The following is a 26,936-nucleotide window of genomic DNA, read 5'->3' on the forward strand; positions in this document are numbered from 1 at the left end:
TGTTAGTTAGTGACGAATTGATGGATGAAGTGTATAATTACATTTTGCCTGCGAGGTTGCTTATTTACCATAGTAAAGTTAAGCCAGTGCTGATGGAGCGACTATTGTACAAATTGGTTTTATTTAACATGAAGCCGTGATTGACAATGTTATGAGGGCCTGTGTGCGTTTATGACCTCCAAGCTCAGCCATTGACGTAAGCTTCGGCCTTTGACCTTTACCTCAAGAGCTGTGGTAGGGGGGCTCCCTATGGGAGATCACTGATGTAGCAGACATAAAACACTGATAGGCTATGCCTGCTCCAGAGAGGCCACAAAGATGTTTTGCCTGCAGAAATACTCTTTTTTACTCCACATAAGAAATAGTTTTTTTTCACATCTGCTCAAAGGAACAAATGATATAACCAAGTAAATTTTATTTGTCTAGAAATCTACACAGAATCAAGGATGGATATACAGATTTTCTACCATACATTGTGTATTTTTTGCAGAGAATTCTCGACCTGATCTGGCTATTGATTTGTTTGAATGATATAAAAGTTGATGGGATATTTCTATTCTCTACTAATTAAGCACAGTTTGCGTGTATCAATTACGTATGTGCCTTTCTCTGAAATTATGTGTATATATTTTTATGTATCCAGATTGTTCTAATGTGATTAGTGGGTTTTTTCCCTCCATCTTGTATCATGAAAACAAAGATAGGCCCTCATCTGCAGTTCAATGTTTCACAGGTGCTCAAAAACAAGTCTTCATTGAAGAAAGCACTTATGCAAACTTCAAGAAACCATACAGGTAGGCAGATGAAGGAAATTTTGTGAAGATGAATGAAAAATACAATGGACCTTTCTCCTTTAAACTGTAAATTTTCCAAATTCAAATGGGTCAAATCTGTTTTTAATTTCGTCAATGGTTCAGTGGGTAAATGAATATGAAATAAACTTAAATCTAAGAAATTTGGTATGTCACAATGTCTTCAACATATATACTATCAAGACATTAATTGTGTGAATTTTTGACATTAAAAACAGTATTATCAAATTATACACAGAACACAGCACAGTGTATTCACTATTTAACATAAAATAAAAATCCAATTCTGTTATGTAAGATTTCAAATATCTAATCTTTAGAATATTTATACACTGATTTCTTCCTGCATTAGTCCCTCACCACTGACAAATTGCTGCCTATACAGAACCCCCATTATATTATAAGGCCCTCCATGCTCCCATGTAGTGATGTTTTCATTATAAAGCGGCTGACTTTACAGCCAGCAATATAATTCTTCCTTTGAGGTACAGAGGATTTACTGTCCTCAAGCATATCTCGGTCCTGGCCTGTAACTATTTGAATAAGATTTAACACCCTTAAACATTTACTTTCTTTTGTTCTGAGTAATATTTATTAATATTTTTTAAATACTTGAACTGTCATTTAAGCTTTACTAAATTCAAATATCCCCACAAATTGATTAAAAGAACATTTGTAGAATCTGCAACCATTTCGTGTGGATAGCAAATACCATAATGAAAATTAAGAGCAGATTGTGAAATGAAAATTAAGCATTTGGCAAGAATGAAACTTTACAAAAAATATTCTAATAGAAACAGATTATGTCAAACACTATAAAAATATATAAAACAACAAAACAAACAACAATGAAAAAAACCCACTATAATTTATATGTTGACAGATGTGTTCCTGATAACATTTTATAATTAACAAGAAAAGAGAACTTTTTTTTATTATTACAATTCCTTGTCATGCAAACATCCCTGGCGTGATGCAATGCAGAGCTAGTTCCTGCCAGAGACGAACATAAAATAAGGAGAATGACGTCAGAAGGCCTTCAATGCCACAACATTCACTTGTACACCTGGGCAGGCTTAACTGGAAATATCCCACCCCTGGCCATACCAAAACAGGTGTGGAAAGTCACTGATCCTGATTAATTTATATCCAGGTAAAGGTCAGTCCAGACACTAATGGCAGTATCACCAATAACACCATCCTTTTAAGTACAGTTTGATACTTGATTACTATGACTCCAACCTAGTTGCTGTATAATAATTATATGAAGATTTTTTTCCCTCTGCATATTTCTATAAATAACCTGATGCATCAGGGCTTCATTCCTTTTTGCTTGAAAGGATCCTTTGGAATACAATTTTTCAAAAGTAGGTCAAAGGTCATGGTTAAGGTCAGCAGGTCTGCAAATGTAATATCAATGAGAAGGTCTTGTGTTAAAATATCTAAGCTGTATCTTCATGAGTATTGACACAACACTGTTTTATAATTATAAAAACTTCAATGTTGCTGTCTAAGGCCACGCAGACTGCAGGGGTATAGCAATAGTTCCTCTGCATCAAGCATGTACCCTAGAAAACTACACTGAATTCTAAGGAAAGCCATCTAAGTTAAACTATGTCTGAGGCACAACTTTAGAGTGGTTTCCCTGTAATTAGCTTTCGACCCAGTGACATTTGCCTGATGCTGATGATGCTTGCTGTCGGCTGTATGACCTCAGTGGCCACTGGAGGTGCTAGAAAAGCCACAGAAATTCACTTTGTTAATAGTGATTTTGACCTAGTGGTATTTTCACTCTGGACACTGGGAGCAATGAACACTTGACGTCTTTTTCACATAAGTATGCAAATACATAAAAAAAACATGCCACACTAACGACACACAAGGTAAGACTTGGTAATAACACAACACCAAGAACACCAAGGTTATGTAGTGACAGTATATTTCTTGCCCAACCAAATAATTGCAGCAAGATTAAGAAAGGAACGAGGCTCTTTGCACCCAAACTCATTAAAGTTCCACTCCATATATGAGATCCATCAATTTTCATGGAGCTGTAGTTGATGCGCTGTTTCTCAATTTTCCGAAAAAATAATATTCACAAGCAATCAATTCAAACCTTGTTAAACAGTGGGAGATAGTGTAGCTAAGAAACACATTGAGATACTTCTACACATGGTTTTGTCATTAGAATCCATTCTTTGTACAACCAATATTAAAATACATCAAGAAATTTCAGTTCATTCCATCAATTTTCAATAACACATAAGGGCTGATGCAAAAGATTGCTCAGTGGTCAAACTTTTTGTTTGAAAATGAACTTATATTTTTTTCCTGGAAATTATATAAATTATGAGAATGAACCATAAATTTCTCCCGTTAATAAAATTTCTGAATAACTTTGGCTGTTTTGAATTTAAAATGTCAAGATACTTATAAACATTACAAGAATATTTAAACCGACGTTAAATAAATAAGACTAGCTCTACAGAACATATATGGTCCTTTACAAGTGTCTGAAGTTTGATCCAAACCTCTTAAGGAATGAAGCTGCTAGAGCACGGACAAACTTTGGTGATAGGTATGTACGTACAGGACAGATAGAGAGGAAAACTATAGTCTTTCTAGTTTCACCAGAAGGGGATTAATAAACTGCTGGTTTTAACAAAAATATTGCACTATAGCTAGGCAGATCATGGTATTCTAATCAATATTGACACTCAATTTGCAAAACCTCTAACATGTAGCAATATCAACATTGTTTTGAAGGCGAAGATGTTTATGTTACTGTTTTTTTATAATCTTCTGAAGGAAATGGGATGCTGAAATTGTTTTACATTACCTTCAGATCTCGATGGACAACGTGATGATTATGACAGTATTCCACAGCTAATATAATCTGCCAGAACTTTTTTCGTGCCTCTAGTTCAGTCATTCGTCCATGTCTGGCTATGTAATCTGCAAGGAGAAGAAAGTTTTTGGTGTTACTGATCATGGGAAAACAATTCTGTTCTTTTTAATTGAAGCATTTGTTATTTCAAGATAATAACTTCATTATTTGGCTGTATGGCATATGATTTTTCTATCTGTACCAATTTGATTACTAAATTCATATTTTAAGGTATATAAATTCAATTGTGCCTTTTATATAACCTTCTTGATATATTACAGAGGAATGTGAGTGTTTCAAAAATATTTCTTATTTTCTAGTTAGAGTGAGAAATTCTAAACAAAATTATTTTAATTGGAATGATTCAATCAATTAACTTAACATCCTCTTTATTTAGGTTGATACCTATCCCTATAAATCTTAGGCCCCTCATTTCTTCTATGTATATACACATCTACAATTGAATTGTCCCTAACTGAGCATGATCAGGGCCCCTCCATGTCCCTTTCTTAACCCTCACAATTCTGGGCGTCCTTGGCACAAACTGATGTAATTTCTTTCCAGCACATTTAAGCGGTCTATTTTAGGTGCAGGCATGACTTACGAATTTTCCAAGCACTGTTGTGAAAGCTAAAAATAGCCGAGGCATTTTAACAGGCCATGGTGAAGTACACTACCAGTACAGGCATAAGCAGCAAAAACAACTTCAATGGCTGTACTGTTACTGCTAGGGTGTGAAACATGTGGAGGAGGGCTTAGTGTGTCCCTCAAGGTCTTACACATAAAGGGATCAGTGTGTCCCTCAAGGTTTGACTTGAGGACTGGATGTCCCTCAAGGTTTGACACAAGGAGGGCTTAGTGTGTCCCTCAAAGTCTTACACATGAAGGGATCAGTGTGTCCCTCAAGGTTTGACATGAGGTTTCAGTGTCCCTCAGAGACTGCCACAAGGAGGACTTGCTGTGTCCCTCAAGAACTAACATGAGGAGGGCTCAGTGTGTCCCTCAAGGTCTGACACAAGGAGGGCTCACTGTGTCCCTCAAGAACTAACATGAGGAGGGCTCAGTGTGTCCCTCAAGGTCTGACACAAGGAGGGCTCAGTGTGTCCCTCAAGGTCTGACACAAGGAGGGCTCAGTGGGTCCCCCTAGGTTTGACACAAGGAGGGCTCAGTGGGTCCCTCAAGGTCTGACACAAGGAGGGCTCAGTGGGTCCCTCAAGGTCTGACATGAAGAGAGATCAGTGTTTTCCTCAAGGACTGACATGAGATTGCTCAGTGTGTCCCTCAAGGTTTGACACAAGGAGGGCTCGCTGTGTCCCTCAAGGTCTGACACAAGGAGGGCTCAGTGGGTCCCTCTGGGTCTGACACAATGAGGGATCAGTGTGTCCCTCAAGGTCTGACACAAGGAGGGCTGGCTGTGTCCCTCAAGGTCTGACACAAGGAGAGATCAGTGTGTCCCTCAAGGTCTGACACAAGGAGGGCTGGCTGTGTCCCTCAAGGTCTGACACAAGGAGAGATCAGTGTGTCCCTCAAGGTCTGACACAAGGAGGGCTCGCTGTGTCCCTTAAGGTTTGACTTGAGGACTTGATGTCGCTCAAGGTCTGACACAAGGAGGGATCAGTGTGTCCCTCAACAGGCTCAAGGTTTGACACAAGGAGGGCTTAGTGTGTCCCTCAAGGTCTTAAATATGAAGGGATCCGGATCAGTGTGTCCCTAAAGGTCCAACACAAGGAGGGACCAGTGTGTCCCTCAAGTTCTGACACAAGGAGGGCTCAATGTGTCCCTCAACAGGCTCAAGGTTTGACACAAGGAGGGATCAGTGTCCCTCAACAGGCTCAAGGTTTGACACAAGGAGGGCTTAGTGTGTCCCTCAAGGTCTGACACAAGGAGGGCTTAGTGTGTCCCTCAAGGTTTGACTTGAGGACTGGATGTCCCTCAAGGTTTGACACAAGGATGGCTTAGTGTGTCCCTCAAGGTCTGACACAAGGAGGGCTTAGTGTCCCTCAAGGTCTGACACAAGGAGGGCTTAGTGTGTCCCTCAAGGTTTGACTTGAGGACTGGATGTCCCTCAAGGTTTGACACAAGGAGGGCTTAGTGTGTCCCTCAACAGGCTCAAGGTTTGACACAAGGAGGGCTTAGTGTGTCCCTCAAGGTCTGACACAAGGAGGGCTTAGTGTGTCCCTCAAGGTTTGACTTGAGGACTGGATGTCCCTCAAGGTTTGACACAAGGAGGGCTTAGTGTGTCCCTCAAGGTCTTACATATGAAGGGATCCGGATCAGTGTGTCCCTAAAGGTCCAACACAAGGAGGGATCAGTGTGTCCCTCAAGTTCTGACACAAGGAGGTCTCACTATGTCCCTCAAGTTCTGACACAATGAGGGATCAGTGTGTCCCTCAAGGTCTGACACAAGGAGGGCTCGCTGTGTCCCTTAAGGTTTGACTTGAGGACTTGATGTCGTTCCAAGGTCTGACACAAGGAGGGATCAGTGTGTCCCTCAAGGTCTGACATAAGGAGGGCTCAGTGTGTCCCTCAAGGTCTGTCATGAGGAGGGATCAGTGTGTCCCTCAAGGTCTGACACAAGGAGGGCTCACTATGTCCCTCAAGGCCTGACACAAGCAGGGATCAGTGTCCCTCAACAGGCTCAAAGTTTGACACAATGAGGGCTTAGTGTGTCCCTCAAGGTCTTACACATGAAGAGATCCGGATCAGTGTGTCCCTAAAGGTCTGACACAAGGAGGGCTCAGTGTGTCCCTCAAGGTCTGACACAAGGAGGGCTCGCTGTGTCCCTCAAGTTCTGACACAATGAGGGATCAGTGTGTCCCTCAAGGTCTGACACAAGGAGGGCTCGCTATGTCCCTCAAGGTCTGACATGAAGAGAGATCAGTGTTTTCCTCAAGGACTGACATGAGATTGCTCAGTGTGTCCCTCAAGGACTGAAGGGAGCAGTGTGTCATTTATTAGTTTATGTGCATAGGTTTTTCGAAAATCCATATTTTTAATTTTATTTCTTTTTAACATTCCACCTTATCTTGCATAGCTGTAAACTTAATTTTATTTGCTTTCAAACAGAACAGGACATTTACTGTAAACCAAGGCACTGGTAGTGACAGGACAGGGAGAACGCTATAGAAGATTCCAATTAACACAATGTAATTGGTTTTTGCTTCAATGTGTGGACAGCTGCTGTTGATGAAGCCTGGACCACGACAATATTTGAGTTCAATAGTCCCAACATGGTGGCCATCTGATTAAAAACTATCTACAGGATGATCTGCTATTAAAACAGCTTTTACACACATACGCCTACAATATTGAACTCCACCCATGCCAATGGTCTGTCAAATTTAAATCTTTAAATTTTTTTCCTGCAAGATTCTTTATTTTTTTTTCTTTCTATTCACAAGACAGCCCATCAAATGTAATTGTTTGAGTTATCCTATATTTACACAACTGCTAATCAAATTGAATTCTTGAGATTTTCTCTGATCATCAAATCCAATATTCTATTTTCTCTACACGCAATTTATTCACAAGATCAACCTGCACATTTTTAAGACTACAATCAAATCTGAACAGAACTGGAAAATTGAGGGATTATATGGCTTGGACTGATATTTTGATACATCAATTGAAAGAATCATAAAACTCCAGATATTAATGTTTTAGAAGTTGTGTCAAGGTATGTTACCCCTAGAAAGCATATAATTTTTTAGAAGTCATGTCAAGCTATATGAATTCTAGAAAGCTTAATTATCATATTTTAGAAGTCAATTCAAGCTATATGACTTCAAGAAAGCATATGTTTTAGAAGTCTTGTCAAGCTATCTGACTTCAAAAAAGCATATAATGCTTTAGAAGTCATGTCAAGTTATAGGACTTCCAGAAAGCATATAATGTTTTAGAAGTCATGTCAAGCTATATGACTTCCAGAAAGCATATAATGTTTTAGAAGTCATGTCAAGCTATATGACTTTTAGAAAGTGTATCATATGTTAAAGGTCAATTCAAGCTATATGACTTCTAGAAAGCGTATCATATTTAGAAGTCATGTAAAGCTATATGACTTCAAGAAAGCTAATGTTTATTGTCGAGAGAACCCTAGCGGGATTAAGAAGACTTGTCGATGATCCTGAATGTCAAAGGTTTTCTTGGCTAACCGATCAATCTTTTGTGCAATGGATAACCAATAGGTGTGTGGGATGCCAGCACCCTTAGCTGTGATTGGTTGACATTGTGGAGATGATAAGAGCAGAGAAGATGGAAACAAAGATTGTTTATAGCGTGCATATCGATACAATGCAAGATATATATGCCAAAGTTGAACTCCAGGGCCTTTGAAACTCAAAATACAATTTAATATCCTAAACACAACTGGAGAGGATTCATGCCATCCCATAATATCCATGACTGGTGCTGTGTTGCCCTGGCAATACCTCATGACGTACATGTTACCAACGAGATGGAACAATTAACAAGGACTTGCTACAAATCAAAAGGCTATATGATAAAGATTGGGCACCAGTGTATCAAATGGGTGGTAATTATATATACTAATAATATGCACTACAATAGACATCTATACACAGGTACTACAAAGACATCTATATACAGGTACTACAAAGACATCTATACACAGGTACTACAAAGACATTTATACACAGGTACTACAAAGACATATATACACAGGTACTACAAAGACATCTATACACAGGTACTACAAAGACATTTATACACAGGTACTACAAAGACATTTATACACAGGTACTACAAAGACATTTATACACAGGTACTACAAAGACATTTAAACACAGGTACTACAAAGACATCTATATACAGGTACTACAATGACATCTATACACAGGTACTACAAAGACGTTTATACACAGGTACTACAAAGACATCTATACACAGGTATTACAAAGACGTTTATACACAGGTACTACAAAGACGTTTATACACAGGTAATACAAAGACATCTATACACAGGTACTACAAAGACATCTATACACAGGTACTACAAAGACATCTATACACAGGTACTACAAAGACGTTTATACACAGGTAATACAAAGACATCTATACACAGGTACTACAAAGACGTTTATACACAGGTACTACAAAGACACAATAATTAGTTTATTAAAACAGCTGAGGAAAAATGCACTAAAAAAGCTGATCAGACAGTTTGAGTGACATTTACACACTGCATCAGGAGTTACACAGAGTATTTTATAAATGAAGGTCATTTTCAGATTACATGGTGTCCTTTTGTAGTTTAAATGGAAAACATATTCATATTGTAGTTGGGCTAGGATGTAGCACTCACCTATATGACGTACATATTACTGTAAGGCTATGATGTATATTAAAGTGCTCTCATTAACGTTATCATTCAAATAATGGTAATTATGACAATGCTTAAAGTACATATGGGGGTGGCATTAAAAGCTTTGCTTATTAAGTATCCATCTCCGGCCTTTTTTCTCCAGACAAATTTTGAAGGCATACACGAATTAGTTCTTTGTGTGTTGCGTTAAATATGCCTGTTTTGCAATTGAAATGTGATGTAAAAGCCTTATGCTGTTATGCCAACAATGTTGAAACCTGCATATATACATGTACATAAACAAATTGATAAACAGTGTGTAGCTATGGGCACCTTTATCAAACCTTATTGTAAAGTGAACACAGACTAATGAATGGTACTGGCTACTATAGTCCATCTAGACTGGTGAATTACAACATCCAACGAAATCCTGATTGAAAACTTACCAAAAATTTCACCATTCGGAGCATATTCTGATACCAAATATAGCATATTCTTTGTTTCCATAACCTGGAAAAGAGAAATAGTCATTTAACTTTATGGATCATATACAAACTGCATCAATATATCAATATTATAACTTGGTTTAAAAATCTGATTTTTACTCAGTTGAAAATTATTTTCTTTATAAAATATTGAAAACATACCAAGCAATGTTAATGACCCAATATTATAATTTGACTTTCAAGAGAATGATTTTCAAATAACTGCATGAAAATTGTACAATATTGAAAAGATTTTCAATTGCCTATTTGTAAAAATATATTTTTGAATATTAATTACTTTTTCTTTTTCAGCAATTGTGAACCACTGTGATGGCTCCAAAGAGCAAATATCTAACATGTAACATTTCAAGATTACAATCAACATATTGTTTCGAAATCTTACAAACAAAAAACAAACAAAAAACCAGAGAGAGATAGGAAAAAAATGTCATAGCTAGAACAAACATGTTGTGGGGAGGGCGGGGGCACTATAAGGCAGCTAGAATGCCAGCTAAAAACATTTTCATCAGGTAACAGCACCTACACAATGCTACAAATGATACAACTTTAGTATTGTGAAAATTGTTTGAAGCCATACATGGTAGAGTACAACTGCCTACTCTTTTCAGTTTTGGCAAAATGCCAGGGTGACAAACTACTTCCTACATACCCAAAAGATTTTATGAATGGGAGTAAGTGTAACTCTACAAAGTCTACAAAGGTACTTAAATCGTTGTTCCACAAAAGTACACAAATAATATGCCACAAATCAAATGGGACAATTTGTACCACCATCAATTTCATCATACATCATACAAAGTCATAATGAAACCTGTTTTATGTTGGAAACGTATTAAGGTATGTTTTTGTAGGGTCGTGATCGTGCTCCTTGCCGTGATTACCTGAAAAGAGGATTCATGTTACATAGACTTGACACTTGTGAACGGCCCATAAAGGCCCCATAAAAGGTGGTATACGTATAGGTCTGTCATGATCACCAACTCACGGGATTAAAGACTAGTCATGATCAGTATTCATCATCTGTTGAACCATTTTAAATTTCAAAACTATAAATGTAGAATCATTCAATTATTGGGATGTTAACGTAAACTTTTTTATTACTTTTAAAAATTTATTTTTCTTAAATTTTCCATCACCATCCCTTGTCATATTTGAAGGAATCCATACCCAGGCCACTACAGCTAATGCAACCTCCATTTTATTTGAAAAGAGTTAAAAACCAGGCCTATTTCAACAATCTCTGTGATAACCTTTTCCCACTCAATCATTACATAATAGGAGACACCGCTCAATGAACCCATGTGGACAAGGAACAGTACCTGGGAGATGGGACCTCCATAGATAAGTGTCAGTCTGAACTTCCTGCTACTAAATCACTTAGATATTTATACAGTTTTATTTAGAACAGTTTGTGTGTTGACATAAACTGAGGGCATCCAAAATATAGTTTTTAATTTGAGAAGTAATACCTATCAGGCTTTAAATTAAGGATGTACTAGAATGCTTCATATTGTAAAGTGTATACATCTAAATACTGTATTCAGTCACTATTTATCCACAAATATAATCCCCTGACTCCATAAATCAACCCCCAGAAATATAAATTTTAAAACAACAGGCTAAAGGTGGTTCACAAAATAAGCTCTCCCTTCACTTTATACTTAACTTTTACACTAGGGGAGGGGGCTTAATTATATGGCAATACAAATTTACAACGGATACATGCTTATTTCAGGATAAATTATGGTACTAAACTTTTACACTAGGGGAGGGGGCTTAATTATATGGCAATACAAATTTACGACGGATACATGCTTATTTCAGGATAAATTATGGTACTAAACTTTTACACTAGGGGAGGGGGCTTAATTATATGGCAATACAAATTTACGACGGATACATGCTTATTTCAGGAAAAATTATGGTACTAAACTTTTACACTAGGGGAGGGGGCTTAATTATATGGCAATACAAATTTACAACGGATACATGCTTATTTCAGGAAAAATTATGGTACTAAACTTTTACACTAGGGGAGGGGGTTTAATATGGTTATAAAAAGTTTACACCAGGAGATGGGGCTTAATAAGGATAAACACAGCAATATTATTTTAGGTCCAATTCTCAATTCTTGCAAGTACCTTATGATTTCACAGGTTTGATATAGAGTATATTTAGGTAATTATATAACACTCTTTTTGAATGGAGATTTCTCATCAAAGTAAGGTAGCATATGCCCTTAAGCTGATGTCTATACAAGTCTAGGGTCTGTGGACAGTAACTACTGTACCAGTTCGTGCTGTATAAAATACATTATGAAATATCGTGAATAACCTTTGGTGGGAGAAGGGAGGGGAGCAGAGTGACATACATATGCACATATATATAAATGTCAATTAGGATTTTTATAACTGCCTTAAGGTTTAAATAGTCTAAATCTAACTAAGCTTTTAATAGTTTAAATCTATTTAAAATTTCATTCTGATATATGTCTTCAACGTTCTGTCTGGTTTCATTTGTTCTGCAAAAAATTTGATAGTGCACAAAGAGTTTAATTAAAATCATCACGAACTATTTAAAAATAAACTGAAAGTATTGTTAAGAAGTCTTCAATTCTTGAATGGTGATAAAAAAATGACTATTTTATCTGGATATGTAAATAGATCTAGGGTATTTAAAGCAACACCCTTTCACTGACTAACAATATGAGTGATTACAAATTTTGGTTACATCCACACACAAAGGGTTTGTGTTTGAACAAAGGCATTTGTTGAAATAGACAGATACGTATGTGGCTGTTCTGTTTACTTATAGCAAGCTAAACTACGTCAGCACACGGACCCACTCAACCAGGCAACATGTCTATAGCTCCAACTGTTCTATTCAAATCTGTAAAACACCACTACAAATAACGAGTTACATATCACTCATATATTTATCTAGATAATATAGTCCAAGCTGTTTTATTGGGGAGAGGGTGAGTAAACTTTGGGTGAATGGCCTTCAATTATCAACATGGCCAATTACGTCTTTACCCAACCATAATAAGTAAATCCAGAGATTTTGCTTATTGAAAACTTTATCATTTACGTCACTACTGAAGACACTGACCTGGCGATAAATAGGCCTCTATCTCAGCTGACGGAAACTTCAGGTCACTACTGTAACATTATTTTACACAAGGAAATATGTCTGAGCTGTATTGCAGCAATATACATATACATGTATATCAATATCTAATCAAGATTTGAAGATCTTTATCTTTAAGCTTAAACTTCTTTCAAAATGAGTCGACCATTTGTTCAATATTTAAAAATTTAATAAAAAATTAACCTTATAGTTTAAATTTTCATTGTTTACTTTTCTATATTGATACTTTTTATGGAAATGCTAACAGTGTAACCATGGAAATATGAAATGATAGAAAAATTGTGAAGGTTTAACTTAACACTCAATTAAAAACTATCTTATACAAATTCTTTATTAAAAGTTAAATTCAACACATACCAGTAAAAGTTCATATGATATGGTCCAGAGACTTATTTATTCCTATTTATGCAGTAGAAAATTGATCACAATTTAACCTGCCTTCTCTAGAAATTACACACTAATTATCTCAATAGATATTGTTTTTTTGTTGTTAAAATAACATAACTGAACAGGCCAATATATAAAATACATCCGTCATTTTAAGTTATCCTATGAATTGTTACAACTGTGGCACAAATCTATCTCAATAATATAATTGTCCCAAATTGCACACTGATCCTATCTCTGACATAAACTCTGACGTAGAGGTTCGGGTGAATGACAGTCAATATTGATTACACAGATCTATGTAGGTAGATGCGGAAGTCAGCGTTAAGGCCCCGTTACGTTTACTTTGTGCTGGAGATTAAAGTAAACAGACAAGAGCTCGGTGGGGGAGCTAACATACCTCGGACTTACGTCAATGTGGTTCGCTCTACCTAATACAGGTGTGTGGTAAACAATGTCTTACTGACTGACTACCTGTAATTCCGTGGTATTCAAACATTGTAACACTTCGCTGTACAACATGGAATTCCTCCAAAATATCTTGGGTTTGCTGGCGTCAATGGTTAAGGTCATGGGGTCATTAGGTCACAGGGTCATACACATAATTCATGATCCCTATTTAGGCCCCACAAATGTATATATATACCTATGTTTCTTGTTACAACTATGAATGAAGAAAGTATACATGTTGGATATTTTTTATTTCAATCAAGATAAAAAATTTTACTTGTTAAAACTTGTTAAAAAGCCACTTAGCACTTTAAATGTATATAAATATCTATCTATATATACTCCAAAAAATCTGAAGTAGGTAACTTTTTTTAAAACAGGTGTTTTAAAGGGCTGAATAGGAAAACGGCTACAATTCTACATATCTACCTGGATATATATATATATTTCATGACAACGAGCAAATTTGAGGATTACATATCCTGCGCTTTCCTGACATATTAAAGGTAATATATATAAACATATTTGATATGGGGAGTAAACATGTCATTTATAGATTGACAAAATAATAAGTTCTGTTTGAGTATTGTTTGAAACTCAAAGAAAAAAATTAAGCCTTATAAAGAAGCTAGTTGTTTTATTGTACATGTATTCAGGGATTCTGCAAGACTTCTCTTCTCGTCTCCTATTATCAATCCCTATCACAAATTTTGGCGGAACCCTAAATACTGATCTGGAACACACCCTTTCCCACCCATCATACATTCATCAATATTAGTGGACTTTTTTGCAGAAAAATGAAATTGATTAGCAAGAATAAGGCTTCACAAAAGTTTTGAAATAGTTTGAACATTTAATGTCTTCGTACAGTTGAAGTTCAAGTTTACTGATTTAGCAGGATTACTTAGAAGAAACTTTCCTAAATGTGCAACCATTGATAAAGTTTCCTCCTATGTAGGATAATTTGGACTGATCAATTAATCTATAAATAAAATTTCATTATCAGTTAATTAGTATCATACTTAACTGATTTTGAATTATAATCAATCATTAATTAGTGTGTTGCCTGTATAGGAGATATTACCATGTCTGTAATAGATTAAAAGCATCTATTATCTATAGCCCCTGAAATGAACTTACCCAGGGCTTTTTCTTTGGGTTTTTTGGGGCCCCATTCCCAATTGAAATTATTTCTTATTTAAGACAAATTCCCAAAATTTGCAGTTTGCAGTTTACTCCTGAAAAATCTTTCCCAATTCACTAATTTTCTTCCCAAAATGAGACAAAAAGGCCCTTTCCCAAACTAGTGAGAAAAAGCCCTGTTACCAAACTTATCAAATTAAGTTATTGTAGTATACTTTTAAGGTATTATGATAAGGTCATTACATACATGTAGTATAGCCACTTTAAAACTACTTCTAAAGACTATGCCAAAGCAAATCTCAAACATAAAATACTGATAGTGTTATCCTCGGACAAATGATACAGATGGATATTTTTCCGTGATAGTTAACACCAACATAATCTAGTACTGTCATTGATTATTCCCTTAAAATAGCTTGAAAACACAAGATATGCAATTGGAAGTGTTTTTCTCATTAGCATCGTAAGAGTGTATTGATTAAGATAGCGTGAACTGTATGAGTCACAGGTAACAGGTATTTATACTGGGCTGCAGCTGATTGTGGTGGTGGTAATTCCCAAGAAGTGCCTTTGCCAGGCTACTATATATATACAACAAAGCAATAAGATTTTTACAAACTTGAACAATGACTTTCTCTGTTGTGTTATTAAATCCCCAGCTCAAAATGTCACATGTCCACTCATTACTCATCAATTCTAGGCAAGCGTTTCTTTTGGAATCATTACATATTTACAAAACAGCAAAGCTTATCCACAAATTTATCGCCATTTTCTCTCGGTTTTAAATTAGAATTTTTTTTAGAGTATTGTGAAGTAGGATAATGTTGCATAGCACCTCTCAATTGGTAACTGCACAACTCCAATCTCTTAAGTGATATGTCACAATCACATATATCATAGCAATTTTTTAATGATCCTTTCAGTATTGTCTAAGTTTGTGATGTCACAACCCCATGTCACCCATCTTGTGATGTCACAATCCCATGTCACCCATCTTGTGATGTCATAATCCCATGTCGCCCATCTTGTGATGTCACAATCCCATGTCACCCATCTTGTGATGTCACGACCCATTGTCACCCATCTTGTGATGTCACAATCCCATGTCACCCATCTTGTGATGTCACGAATCCCATGTCACCCATCTTGTGATGTCACAACCCCATGTCGCCCATCTTGTGATGTCACAATCCCATGTCACCCATCTTGTGATGTCACGATCCCATGTCACCCATCTTGTGATGTCACGATCCCATGTCACCCATCTTGTGATGTCACGAATCCCATTGTCACCCATCTTGTGATGTCATAATCCCATGTCACCCATCTTGTGATGTCACAATCCCATGTCACCCATCTTGTGATGTCACAACCCCATGTCGCCCATCTTGTGATGTCACAACCCCATGTCGCCCATCTTGTGATGTCACAACCCCATGTCAACCATCTTGTGATGTCACAACCCCATGTCACCCATCTTGTGATGTCATAATTCCATGTCACCATCTTGTGATGTCACAACCCCATGTCACCCATCTTGTGATGTCACAACCCCATGTCAACCATCTTGTGATGTCACAACCCCATGTCACCCATCTTGTGATGTCATAATCCCATGTCACCCATCTTGTGATGTCATAATCCCATGTCACCCATCTTGTGATGTCACGACCCCATGTCAACCATCTTGTGATGTCACAACCCCATGTCAACCATCTTGTGATGTCATAATCCCATGTTACCATCTTGTGATGTCACAATCCCATGTTACCATCTTGTGATGTCACGACCCCTTGTCACCCATCTTGTGATGTCACAATCCCATGTCACCCATCTTGTGATGTCACAATCCCATGTCACCCATCTTGTGATGTCACGACCCCATGTCACCCATCTTGTGATGTCACAATCCCATGTCGCCCATCTTGTTATGCCACAATCCCATGTCACCCATCTTGTGATGTCACAATCCCATGTCACCCATCTTGTGATGTCACGACCCCTTGTCACCCATCTTGTGATGTCACAATCCCATGTCGCCCATCTTGTGATGTCACAATCCCATGTCGCCCATCTTGTGATGTCACAATCCCATGTCGCCCATCTTGTGATGTCACAACCCCATGTCGCCCATCTTGTGATGTCACAACCCCATGTCGCCCATCTTGTGATGTCACGATCCCATGTCACCCATCTTGTGATGTCACGACCCCTTGTCACCCATCTTGTGATGTCACGACCCATTGTCACCCATCTTGTGATGTCACAATCCCATGTCACCCATCTTGTGATGTCACAATCCCATGTCACCCATCTTGTGATGTCACAATCCCATGTCACCCATCTTGTGATGTCACAATCCCATGTTACCATCTTGTGATGTCACAACCCCATGTCACCCATCTTGTGATGTCACAATCCCATGTTAACCCATCTTGTGATGATCCCACAATCCCATGTTACCCATCTTGTGATGTCACAATCCCCATTGCACCCATCTTGTGATGTCACAATCCCATGTCTCCCATCGTGTGATGTCACAATCCCATGTCACCCATCTTGTGATGTCACACTCCCTTGTCACCATCTTGTGATGTCCACTACCCCGTTGTCACCCATCTGTGATGTCAGCAATCCCCATGTCACCCATCTTGTGATGTCACTAACCCCATGGTCGACCATCTTGTCGATGTCACAATCCCCATGGTCACCCATCTTGTGATGTCACGACATCCATGTCACCCCTCTTGTGGATGCTCATAGATCCCATTGCACAATCGTGTTGATGTCACAATCCCATGTCACCCATCTTGTGATGTCACGACCCCTTGTCACCCATCTTGTGATGTCACAACCCCATGTCACCCATCTTGTGATGTCATAATCCCATGTCACCCATCTTGTGATGTCATAATCCCATGTCACCCATCTTGTGATGTCACAACCCCATGTCGCCCATCTTGTGATGTCACAATCCGATAAAGTTTTATTTCTTTAAAGGTCAATTACTTACCTGGTAAAGTTTAATAATATTAGGATGACTTAGCAGCTTCATGATTTGAACTTCTCTGTAAATTTTCTGTAAATTATTTTCATCTAGTTGCGTCTTATCGATAATTTTGATGGCAACCTGAAATGATAAAAGATATTCAAATTGAATGACACAGAATAAGTTGATTATCATATGAAAACCAGGGTGTAGACCGACATTGTATGACAAATAAAAACCATTACATATGAAACTATACTGAATACTTTTCTGTGAAGTTGAATATGATATAAAATGAAGACCATGCTTCTTTTCATATGTGATAGCTCATATACATGTTTAGAACTATATATTTGTGTATGTTTTTTTATGGATTTTCTGTCAGCAATCTTGTCATTAGACTTATTAATTTAAGAGCTTTGCTCATGAACAAAATAATCACATACATTATTTTCCTCAGTAGCAATTACTGTGACAAAGTAAAAGCATATGAACACCCAGGAATATATTTCAATACAAAGACCTGAGACAGGAAACACTAAACAGTACTTTATCAGGATCTACTACTGAAATATATCTGTCTAATATATTGTTCAAAATACATCTAAAGTATATAAAGTTACATAAACAACAGATGTCCTTGACTTGTGTTTTTCTATTTCAACTGTATACAATGTTAAAATGTGAATAACAAACACAGCGGTCTTATGAAATAAGTGTGAAGAAAATAGGTCACAGCAAAAACATTCATTTGAAGGCATCTATAAATGACAAGCGATATACATGGCGATAAGTTCTACTGTAAAACACAATGACTATAAATAGAATTCATGGACATTTTATCAAACCTTTTACACTGTAAAAGCTTCACCTGTACTTAGACCTAAACATACCCTGAAGCTGATCCATCAAATGTGATTTCTTTTTCTGACTGTTGCTTTCCATATTGTTGCATATCAGTATTAACTCACATTTTTAAAAATCCGCTGGAAGGTATCAACTAGAAATATGTACATGAAGCATTAATGGCCCGTCACCCCTCTCTATTTGTGGTAGACTTAAAACAGTTCATATGAGTTAAACCAGCTATATTACCATTATATTCCAATATAACATAATTCATTGTCTGTTTGTTTGCTGGGTTTATCGCCCCATGAACAGCCAGGGTCATTTTAAGGCGAGATCTCATTGTAGTAGTTGGTGACTACCGCACTCAACAACATACTGCACGCCCGTCGCATGCCATCCAAAGCAATTAGCGTAAGATGTTTGTCTCAAATGCTGTCATTAAATTTCACATCATTTCCTAACCTCATACGAGACCTAAAAGTGATACAAATGCTAGAAATTAGCATTGTAGCACATTCTTCTTTCAATAGAAAACCTTAAAAAAAAACTTGCTCAAAAACTTTAACTCATAGTACGATGGACAGTTAGACAGATGGACAAACTTTAATCATATGGATGGAATTAATCATGGCCATGACTAAAATGTACCATGCATAAAAATAAATCTTGTTTTACATTTCAGGAAGTGCAGCAAACTTTATTATATTAGCTGCATTTGCATTCATAAAGTACTGGCATTAATTTTCAAGGTCTGGACACATCAACCATGTACCAAATCATATCATAATATGTTCCAATTTCTAGATAATTCTAGCAAGAATTCAAAGTCCATCAAACTATTACTTATCTAAGCCAGTGCATTCCACTTAATCGGGTAACGCTTAATTGGGTATTTCGTTTAATTGGGTAAAATTTCAAAAACCAAAACCATTTTCTCTTAAATCATGTTAAAAAAATTCGTTTAATTGGGTTGGAAACGTCGTATTTTTCGGTTATTCGAATAGAACAATCGGGACAAAAAATAGAAATGCTCCGATTTTCACGAAAGTCATCGCGTATTTCTTTAAGTTTTAGACATTTATCAACAAATAGTGTAATTTTGATGGTTAAAATGTCAAAAAACAGTTAAATATTACCTTAAACGGTAATGTTATGTCGGGGTTTTGTCATGTTCAGAACTGTGTTGTTGTTGATTCTGCCTCGTGTGGTTTTTCCCCAACAGGAAGTCGACTAAGAATTGTGGGTAAAATTAAATGTTATTTTTAGAGTCAGCAGCAGGCAAAACGTAATGGGGTTTTAAAAGCATAATTAAGCGACTAGACAATTAAACTTTTACGTCTGGGATGTAAAATCTACGAAGCAGAAACCAAAACAATAGGTTTTGACCTGGGTCTGATATTGCTACAGATCGATTGATATCACCGCTTACTGTATGTGACGAATCCAAAGTGAGGGGTTCGCCACGGGGAAATGTGACGACACCGGTACACAGGTGAGTTAAAAATCAGTAGCGAGCAGTAAAAGGACAGACACCCGACGTTAGCTCATAATTCCTATTCAGGTAAGGATTAGAACTGGTTAATAAAAGACATTACATTGGATTTTGTGTTGTTTTATCAGTGACTGCCAGTGTCAAGTTCGTATAAATTTATACCACAGGAAACGACCTAAATAAACTCGGTTTCTCCGATCTCTGTGCTTTGGTAATTGGAAATAATGTGGAATATTTTAAACTTCAAAGCGAACATAGAAATGTGTCAATGATAAACATAAATGATTTTAGCTGTAATTGTCGGCGAGTCCTTAGATCGTATGTCAAATTAGGAACACATGGATGAAACGGGGATGTATGACCCCCCGATTTGAGGTGCGACGATTGCACTGTGCCGCGAATAAGAAAATCATTAAGGTTTTGTTATTTTAATACACACATTTTTATACAATAAGTAATAGTAATCTGACAATTTGACATCAGTAAAATGAAGTTGAATATGATATAAAATGAAGACCATGCTTCTTTTCATATGTGATAGCTCATATACATGTTTAGAACTATATATTTGTGTATGTTTTTTTATGGATTTTCTGTCAGCAATCTTGTCATTAGACTTATTAATTTAAGAGCTATGCTCATGAACAAAATAATCACAAACATTATTTTCCTCAGTAGCAATTACTGTGACAAAGTAAAAGCATATGAACACCCAGGAATATATTTCAATACAAAGACCTGAGACAGGAAACACTAAACAGTACTTTATCAGGATCTACTACTGAAATATATCTGTCTAATATATTGTTCAAAATACATCTAAAGTATATAAAGTTACATAAACAACAGATGTCCTTGACTTGTGTTTTTCTATTTCAACTGTATACAATGTTAAAATGTGAATAACAAACACAGCGGTCTTATGAAATAAGTGTGAAGAAAATAGGTCACAGCAAAAACATTCATTTGAAGGCATCTATAAATGACAAGCGATATACATGGCGATAAGTTCTACTGTAAAACACAATGACTATAAATAGAATTCATGGACATTTTATCAAACCTTTTACACTGTAAAAGCTTCACCTGTACTTAGACCTAAACATACCCTGAAGCTGATCCATCAAATGTGATTTCTTTTTCTGACTGTTGCTTTCCATATTGTTGCATATCAGTATTAACTCACATTTTTAAAAATCCGCTGGAAGGTATCAACTAGAAATATGTACATGAAGCATTAATGGCCCGTCACCCATCTCTATTTGTGGTAGACTTAAAACAGTTCATATGAGTTAAACCAGCTATATTACCATTATATTCCAATATAACGTACATAATTCATTGTCTGTTTGTTTGCTGGGTTTATCGCCCCATGAACAGCCAGGGTCATTTTAAGGCGGGATCTCATTGTAGTAGTTGGTGACTACCGCACTCAACAACATACTGCACGCCCGTCGCATGCCATCCAAAGCAATTAGCGTAAGATGTTTGTCTCAAATGCTGTCATTAAATTTCACATCATTTCCTAACCTCATACGAGACCTAAAAGTGATATAAATGCTAGAAATTAGCATTGTAGCACATTCTTCTTTCAATAGAAAACCTTAAAAAAAACTTGCTCAAAAACTTTAACTCTTAGTACGATGGACAGTTAGACAGATGGACACACTTTAGTCATATGGATGGAATTAATCATGGCCATGACTACAATGTAGCAGGCATAAAAATAAATCTTGTTTTACATTTCAGGAAGTGCAGCAAACTTTATTATATTAGCTGCATTTGCATTCATAAAGTACTGGCATTAATTTTCAAGGTCTGGACACATCAACCATGTAAGAAATCATATATCATAATATGTTCCAATTTCTAGATAATTCTAGCAAGAATTCAAAGTCCATCAAACTATTACTTATCTAAGTATCTATGATTCAAGACATTTCTTGAACCACCAACAATATGTTATGTCTAGAGATTCAACACGTGTTGGAAAATGTTGTCTGCCAGCTAAAACGCCTAAGGTTATAAACTGTATATAAAATACCCTCCTACACAAACAGGTCTGTCAGACCTGGGTACCTATACAGAATTTTCGCATTCTCATTATAAATTATCTATTTCCTCATGTACCCTGCATGGTTTATATATTAATCTTCATTTAAAAAGGTCATTTTTTTTCTAAAACTGAAAACACAACAGCGACAACACAGTTGATACAAAAATCTCATCCTATTTTTTATTTTCTCATCACAAATTTAACAGAAATATTACAAGTGCTTGATATTTCATAACAAGATTGAACATAAGATCAGTAGATCTAGAACAAGGACATCAAAATCATATGCATATATATACGTATACGACAGTGACCTAATTTTTGATGTCAGGTGGTTCACATGATCGCAAACAAGAGGGATGGTTGTCAACAAGTATAATTTATGTAACAATTGAGCATATTGAAATTAAGTTGTTAGTTTACACTCTTGGGCAAACCTTCAGCTACACGGGCTGGATAAAACTTTCATATATCTAACTGACATTGGCGAAAATTCAAAAGAATAATCACATTGACACAAATACTGAAGTGTAATGATAAAATTTTATATCATATCATATAAACATTCCATGTACCACAATTTCACTCACAACATCAGAAATGTCATGCATACATACACAGTCTTGGTCAAACTCATATCACACATTAATGACAAAAAATCGTGAGGTTTTGTTGACTCCTGCTAATGACTGGCTCATGAATGCAAACGTTATCAATAATGTAAAAACAAATTGTACACGATTTCATCGTTATCAGCAGTTGGTGATATAGCATTTCATTTGAGAAGTAAGGTGGATTATTTCATCAATTCGCACATGTATTGATCCGTACTAGTTTACTCTGAGGTGAAGTAGCTCCTCATTGATCTGGATTCTCCAGACTACAGCCATTGAACTGCTATACAAACTTATAAAGAGTTTTCTAACATTTTATTTTTGTATGTGTACTATACAAGCTGATGCAAGCCTGTTAATATTTATCACATTGGTACAAAGTTTATGGGATTGTATAATCTAGGAAAATCCAGGCTATACTAAGATCATTTAAATCAAATTTCCTGAAAGGTAATCATCATTTTTGAAAATTTGACGTACATCTAATTCCAATATAAATGTTTCTTCAGTATACTGGGAAATGTTGAGACCCAAAAGAAACAAGTCAAATTGTTTTTGCTTCTAGTTGTATAAACATATAGGCAAAAATGGTCAAAACAATTTCTTTAACAAGACAATATTGGTATATAATATTCCTTAATAAAGAAATCCTGATTACTAATATCATTAATAAAAATTTCTGACATTCATCAATTATTCCCCATTTTAAAATAGAAGGAAAATATATCTTAAGTACATGTACATAAGACACATTATTCTCTAAAACACAATCTTAGACATGAAAAGATTGATAACAACCTTTGGAAATAAGGAAATGTAAACCGAAAACCTTTGCTAATTACCCGGATGAAGGAAGTATTACATCTACAAGATCGGAAAAACTACAAAAGGCTGTCATCTTTTGAAACATGCTGATGTGATGTATTAACACCATAAAAAACGTGGGTTTTTACCAGAACTTCCTGTTACCTATATGCCATCCCACAGGTGATATTTACAAACTAACGGATGTGGACACAGTAATGGTTCATTATACTCAACGATTCACCAACTCTATCCTTATCTTTTCCATACTGGATCTCTTATTGGATATAAAACCGACAAGAAAGTATTTCAGTCAAGACTGTGTCATGATTTTTAAAAGGATATGATAGAAAAAGTTGTACCAGCAAATCATCTTGTTATTTTTAAACATTTTGTCACATTTTAAAGATTTTCCTTTCTAAAGTTTGTGTTTGTTTTTAATAAAATTTAGAAGAAAATGTTTCAGAAAGAAAATTCATTATACAACAAATCATTAATCATGAACTATCTTCAAATTCCATATTACTCTGACAGATCTATAGATGTAATATCCTCTATATATTTTACCAATATCTTACAAATATTGCTGTAAAGTGTAAACATTTTGACAATTATATATATGTATTATTTTTTAAGAAAGAAAAAAAAACTATTAATGTAACATCAAAGAAATATATCATAATTTATCTGTTTAGCTAAAATGTAGCTCAAAAAAATAGTCATGTCCCAAAAAATAGATTAATGTTTGTCACATAAAACCATGTTAAGGGAACCAAATTCAATTAACTATTCAGAAAAGCATGAATCAAGATTATGAAACAAACACACGAAACGTGACTTTTGTACACGCTCCAAGCTTGTTCACAATGGCTGTCTAGTATTTATGATATACATTATCTATATAACGATCTATCTACCTAGCATGCCTTTGATTGGACAGGTTTTATTGTTATATTAGACAATAAACAGTTATACACTACAAGACGTCAACCTGCTTACCTCATCAGCATACTATACTCGTTAAAACCACACAGTAATTAACCAAATCATGAGTTAACCGAAATTCATATGTATATATGTAGCTGGTACAATAATGCAACAGGGAATGAAATACAATACTATATTATTACAGCTCAAAATCAATGACTAGAGGTCATTTTACCAATGTGTAATATAAAGCCTATCTTTTTTTAATCCTTTTGTGGTGGTCACATGATTAATATAAACCTACATGTGTCATAATTCTTTGTAATTATGAATTCATGAATCAGTTCTTACTAAATCAAGCCTGATTTTTTGAAAGATAAATCATTTTATAAAATAATAAACAACATAAGGATCATGATGATACTAAGTAAGTACATTGTATATCAGTTTCCTATCACATGAATGTGTAGAATTTCATATTTCTTAACAGCCTGTCAAGCACGCCCTAATTACGCCTGTTCTCCTTTGATTTCTTCATTAAAAATATTGTTTACAAACATCAACTGAGGTAGTAAAGTGTTTTAAAATGCGTAAACATTTATTGATGGAAAATTGTTTGAGGTATACCAGACTCGTGTATCGTTGCATCTTAAACCCCCATTTCACTATAGAAGAAATGACTGTTTAATGAGTATGTAATCTAGTTACATATATGCATGTCATTCTAATATTTAAAACTTCTCAGTATTGATTAAGCTACATGAAACGGGACCTTGTGTATGGAGTGATTATGTTGGGGACAAACACTTTGCTATTGGTAAAGTTTCAAAATATACAAGGAGGAAAGTATATCTCTACATATTAGTGGTTCTGTGAATACACAATCATTGATGATAAGGAACTATGTTTGACATGAATGTAGGATTGTTTAGTGATCTCATACACTTATACCACTTTCAATCATGCTGGCACATGACGATGATGATATTTAAGATATGCTTCATGCTATTGGACTCTCATCTTTTCAATCATGTCGATCGACTATGAATAGTTTCAAATTTCGTAGGGCCCCTAAATCAAAACTCTGGCTATATTGTGAAAAAGGTTTTTAAAAATATCTGTCCCCAACCTATACTCAATACCTTTCCCTACAAAAATCATTTCATACCAAATTAAAGTTATTTTTATTTCTATGTCATTAGATATGATTTTCTATTTTTTTTCTTGTCACTTAAATTTATATAATTAACATAGTGAGGGATTTTATGCCTATAAATAAACATTGATTTACTAAATATTAGCCAGAGAACAGGAATGTCAGAAAGAAAAAAAACATTGATAGACGTCGACCCTGTCTATATCAAAGAGTGTCCAAGTGTACTAAGTGTATCATAACAAAAAGCTATAGTACTATATACATGAATCAGTTGATCTTGAACACTTTATACAGGTCAACCATAGGAAGTCTTTGTAGAAAGTTATTTGTGTGTAAACTACTTTGTTTACTGACTCAATATAAGTAAGTTTTTGTTAAAGAAAAACTACATCTACACCATATAAATATAAGTCTGCCCCAAGGAAGGACAGGTGTTTACCTATTTACTTGACCTTGGAAGATATACAAAGATTATGTATACATGTATAATTTGTCCTCAGGTAATAACATTTTTCTTTAAAAATGTATGAGAGTTGCTATGTCAGCAGGTTGTCAGACAATACAACCCCAGATGATCATCCAAGATATATGTGGTTTTGATCCCTATCCAGACTGACAAACTCGTGTTTCTCAGGTAACTAAGAGTGTCAATCATTACTCATTGCAATTGCTTAGGATAGAATGCAACACCTGGATACATCACTTAATGCCTCAAAAAGAACTAAACTATTTAAGAGGTCCCCTTTATAAGAATTAGTTATTAGTAAAGTTATTATTTTTAAAGTACAAATTCAATATCTAATATGAAATATGTAACAGTCAAATAATCTAACATCTAATATGAAATATTTAACAGTCAAATACAATTTAGTTATCAGGAATTGGTTCTTGGGGACATTTGTGTCCATTTCTATTATAAGAATGTTGTTGAAAACATATATTTCAAGCCAGCATTTCCATTTAGTGCACTGCATGTTAGCTTGATCTTGCATGTATACGTACACGTACACCTTTTACTGAGGATGGTGGACCTCACAATATTGATGTTAAGAGTTTATGTCTGGAATGTGGCCAAATTGTAACAAACGTATCTGTAGATTAGATGATTATCCTACCTATAAGTACATGTATGTGGGTGGCAACAGTACATGTTTTATAGTTTGTCAATCCTCAGGAAGAGAAATAGAAATTTATATTTTTTTTAAAAGGTCCTCAGAGACAGGGATCAGACAGGCATCGTGATTGTACACCTACATGTAAACCTGGTATATATAATATATATTTCTATCTAAGGAACTCTTTTCCCGATATTGACACCAAATGATGCATAGATCTGTCAAAGCGTAATTATCAAGAAGATCAAGTTTGATATATTTTGTTGAAGAGATTTT

General features: G+C 35.7%; 1 protein-coding gene across 1 annotated transcript in view; it reads right to left on the bottom strand.

Moving 5' to 3' along the window:
* The window catches only part of LOC117340294 (serine/threonine-protein kinase SIK1-like), a 49,716-nt gene that overhangs the window by 17,672 nt on the left and 5,108 nt on the right, over positions 1–26,936 (bottom strand). The window contains exons 2-4 of the mRNA XM_033902060.1: positions 17,672–17,788; positions 9,469–9,532; positions 3,652–3,767 (exon numbers count right to left, since the gene is read on the bottom strand). Coding sequence (XP_033757951.1) covers positions 3,652–3,767; positions 9,469–9,532; positions 17,672–17,788 — 297 coding nt within the window. The remainder of the gene's footprint in view (positions 1–3,651; positions 3,768–9,468; positions 9,533–17,671; positions 17,789–26,936) is intronic.

The sequence above is a fragment of the Pecten maximus genome, chromosome 13, assembly GCF_902652985.1.
Source record: "Pecten maximus chromosome 13, xPecMax1.1, whole genome shotgun sequence".
Classification (NCBI taxonomy): Eukaryota; Metazoa; Mollusca; class Bivalvia; order Pectinida; family Pectinidae; genus Pecten; species Pecten maximus.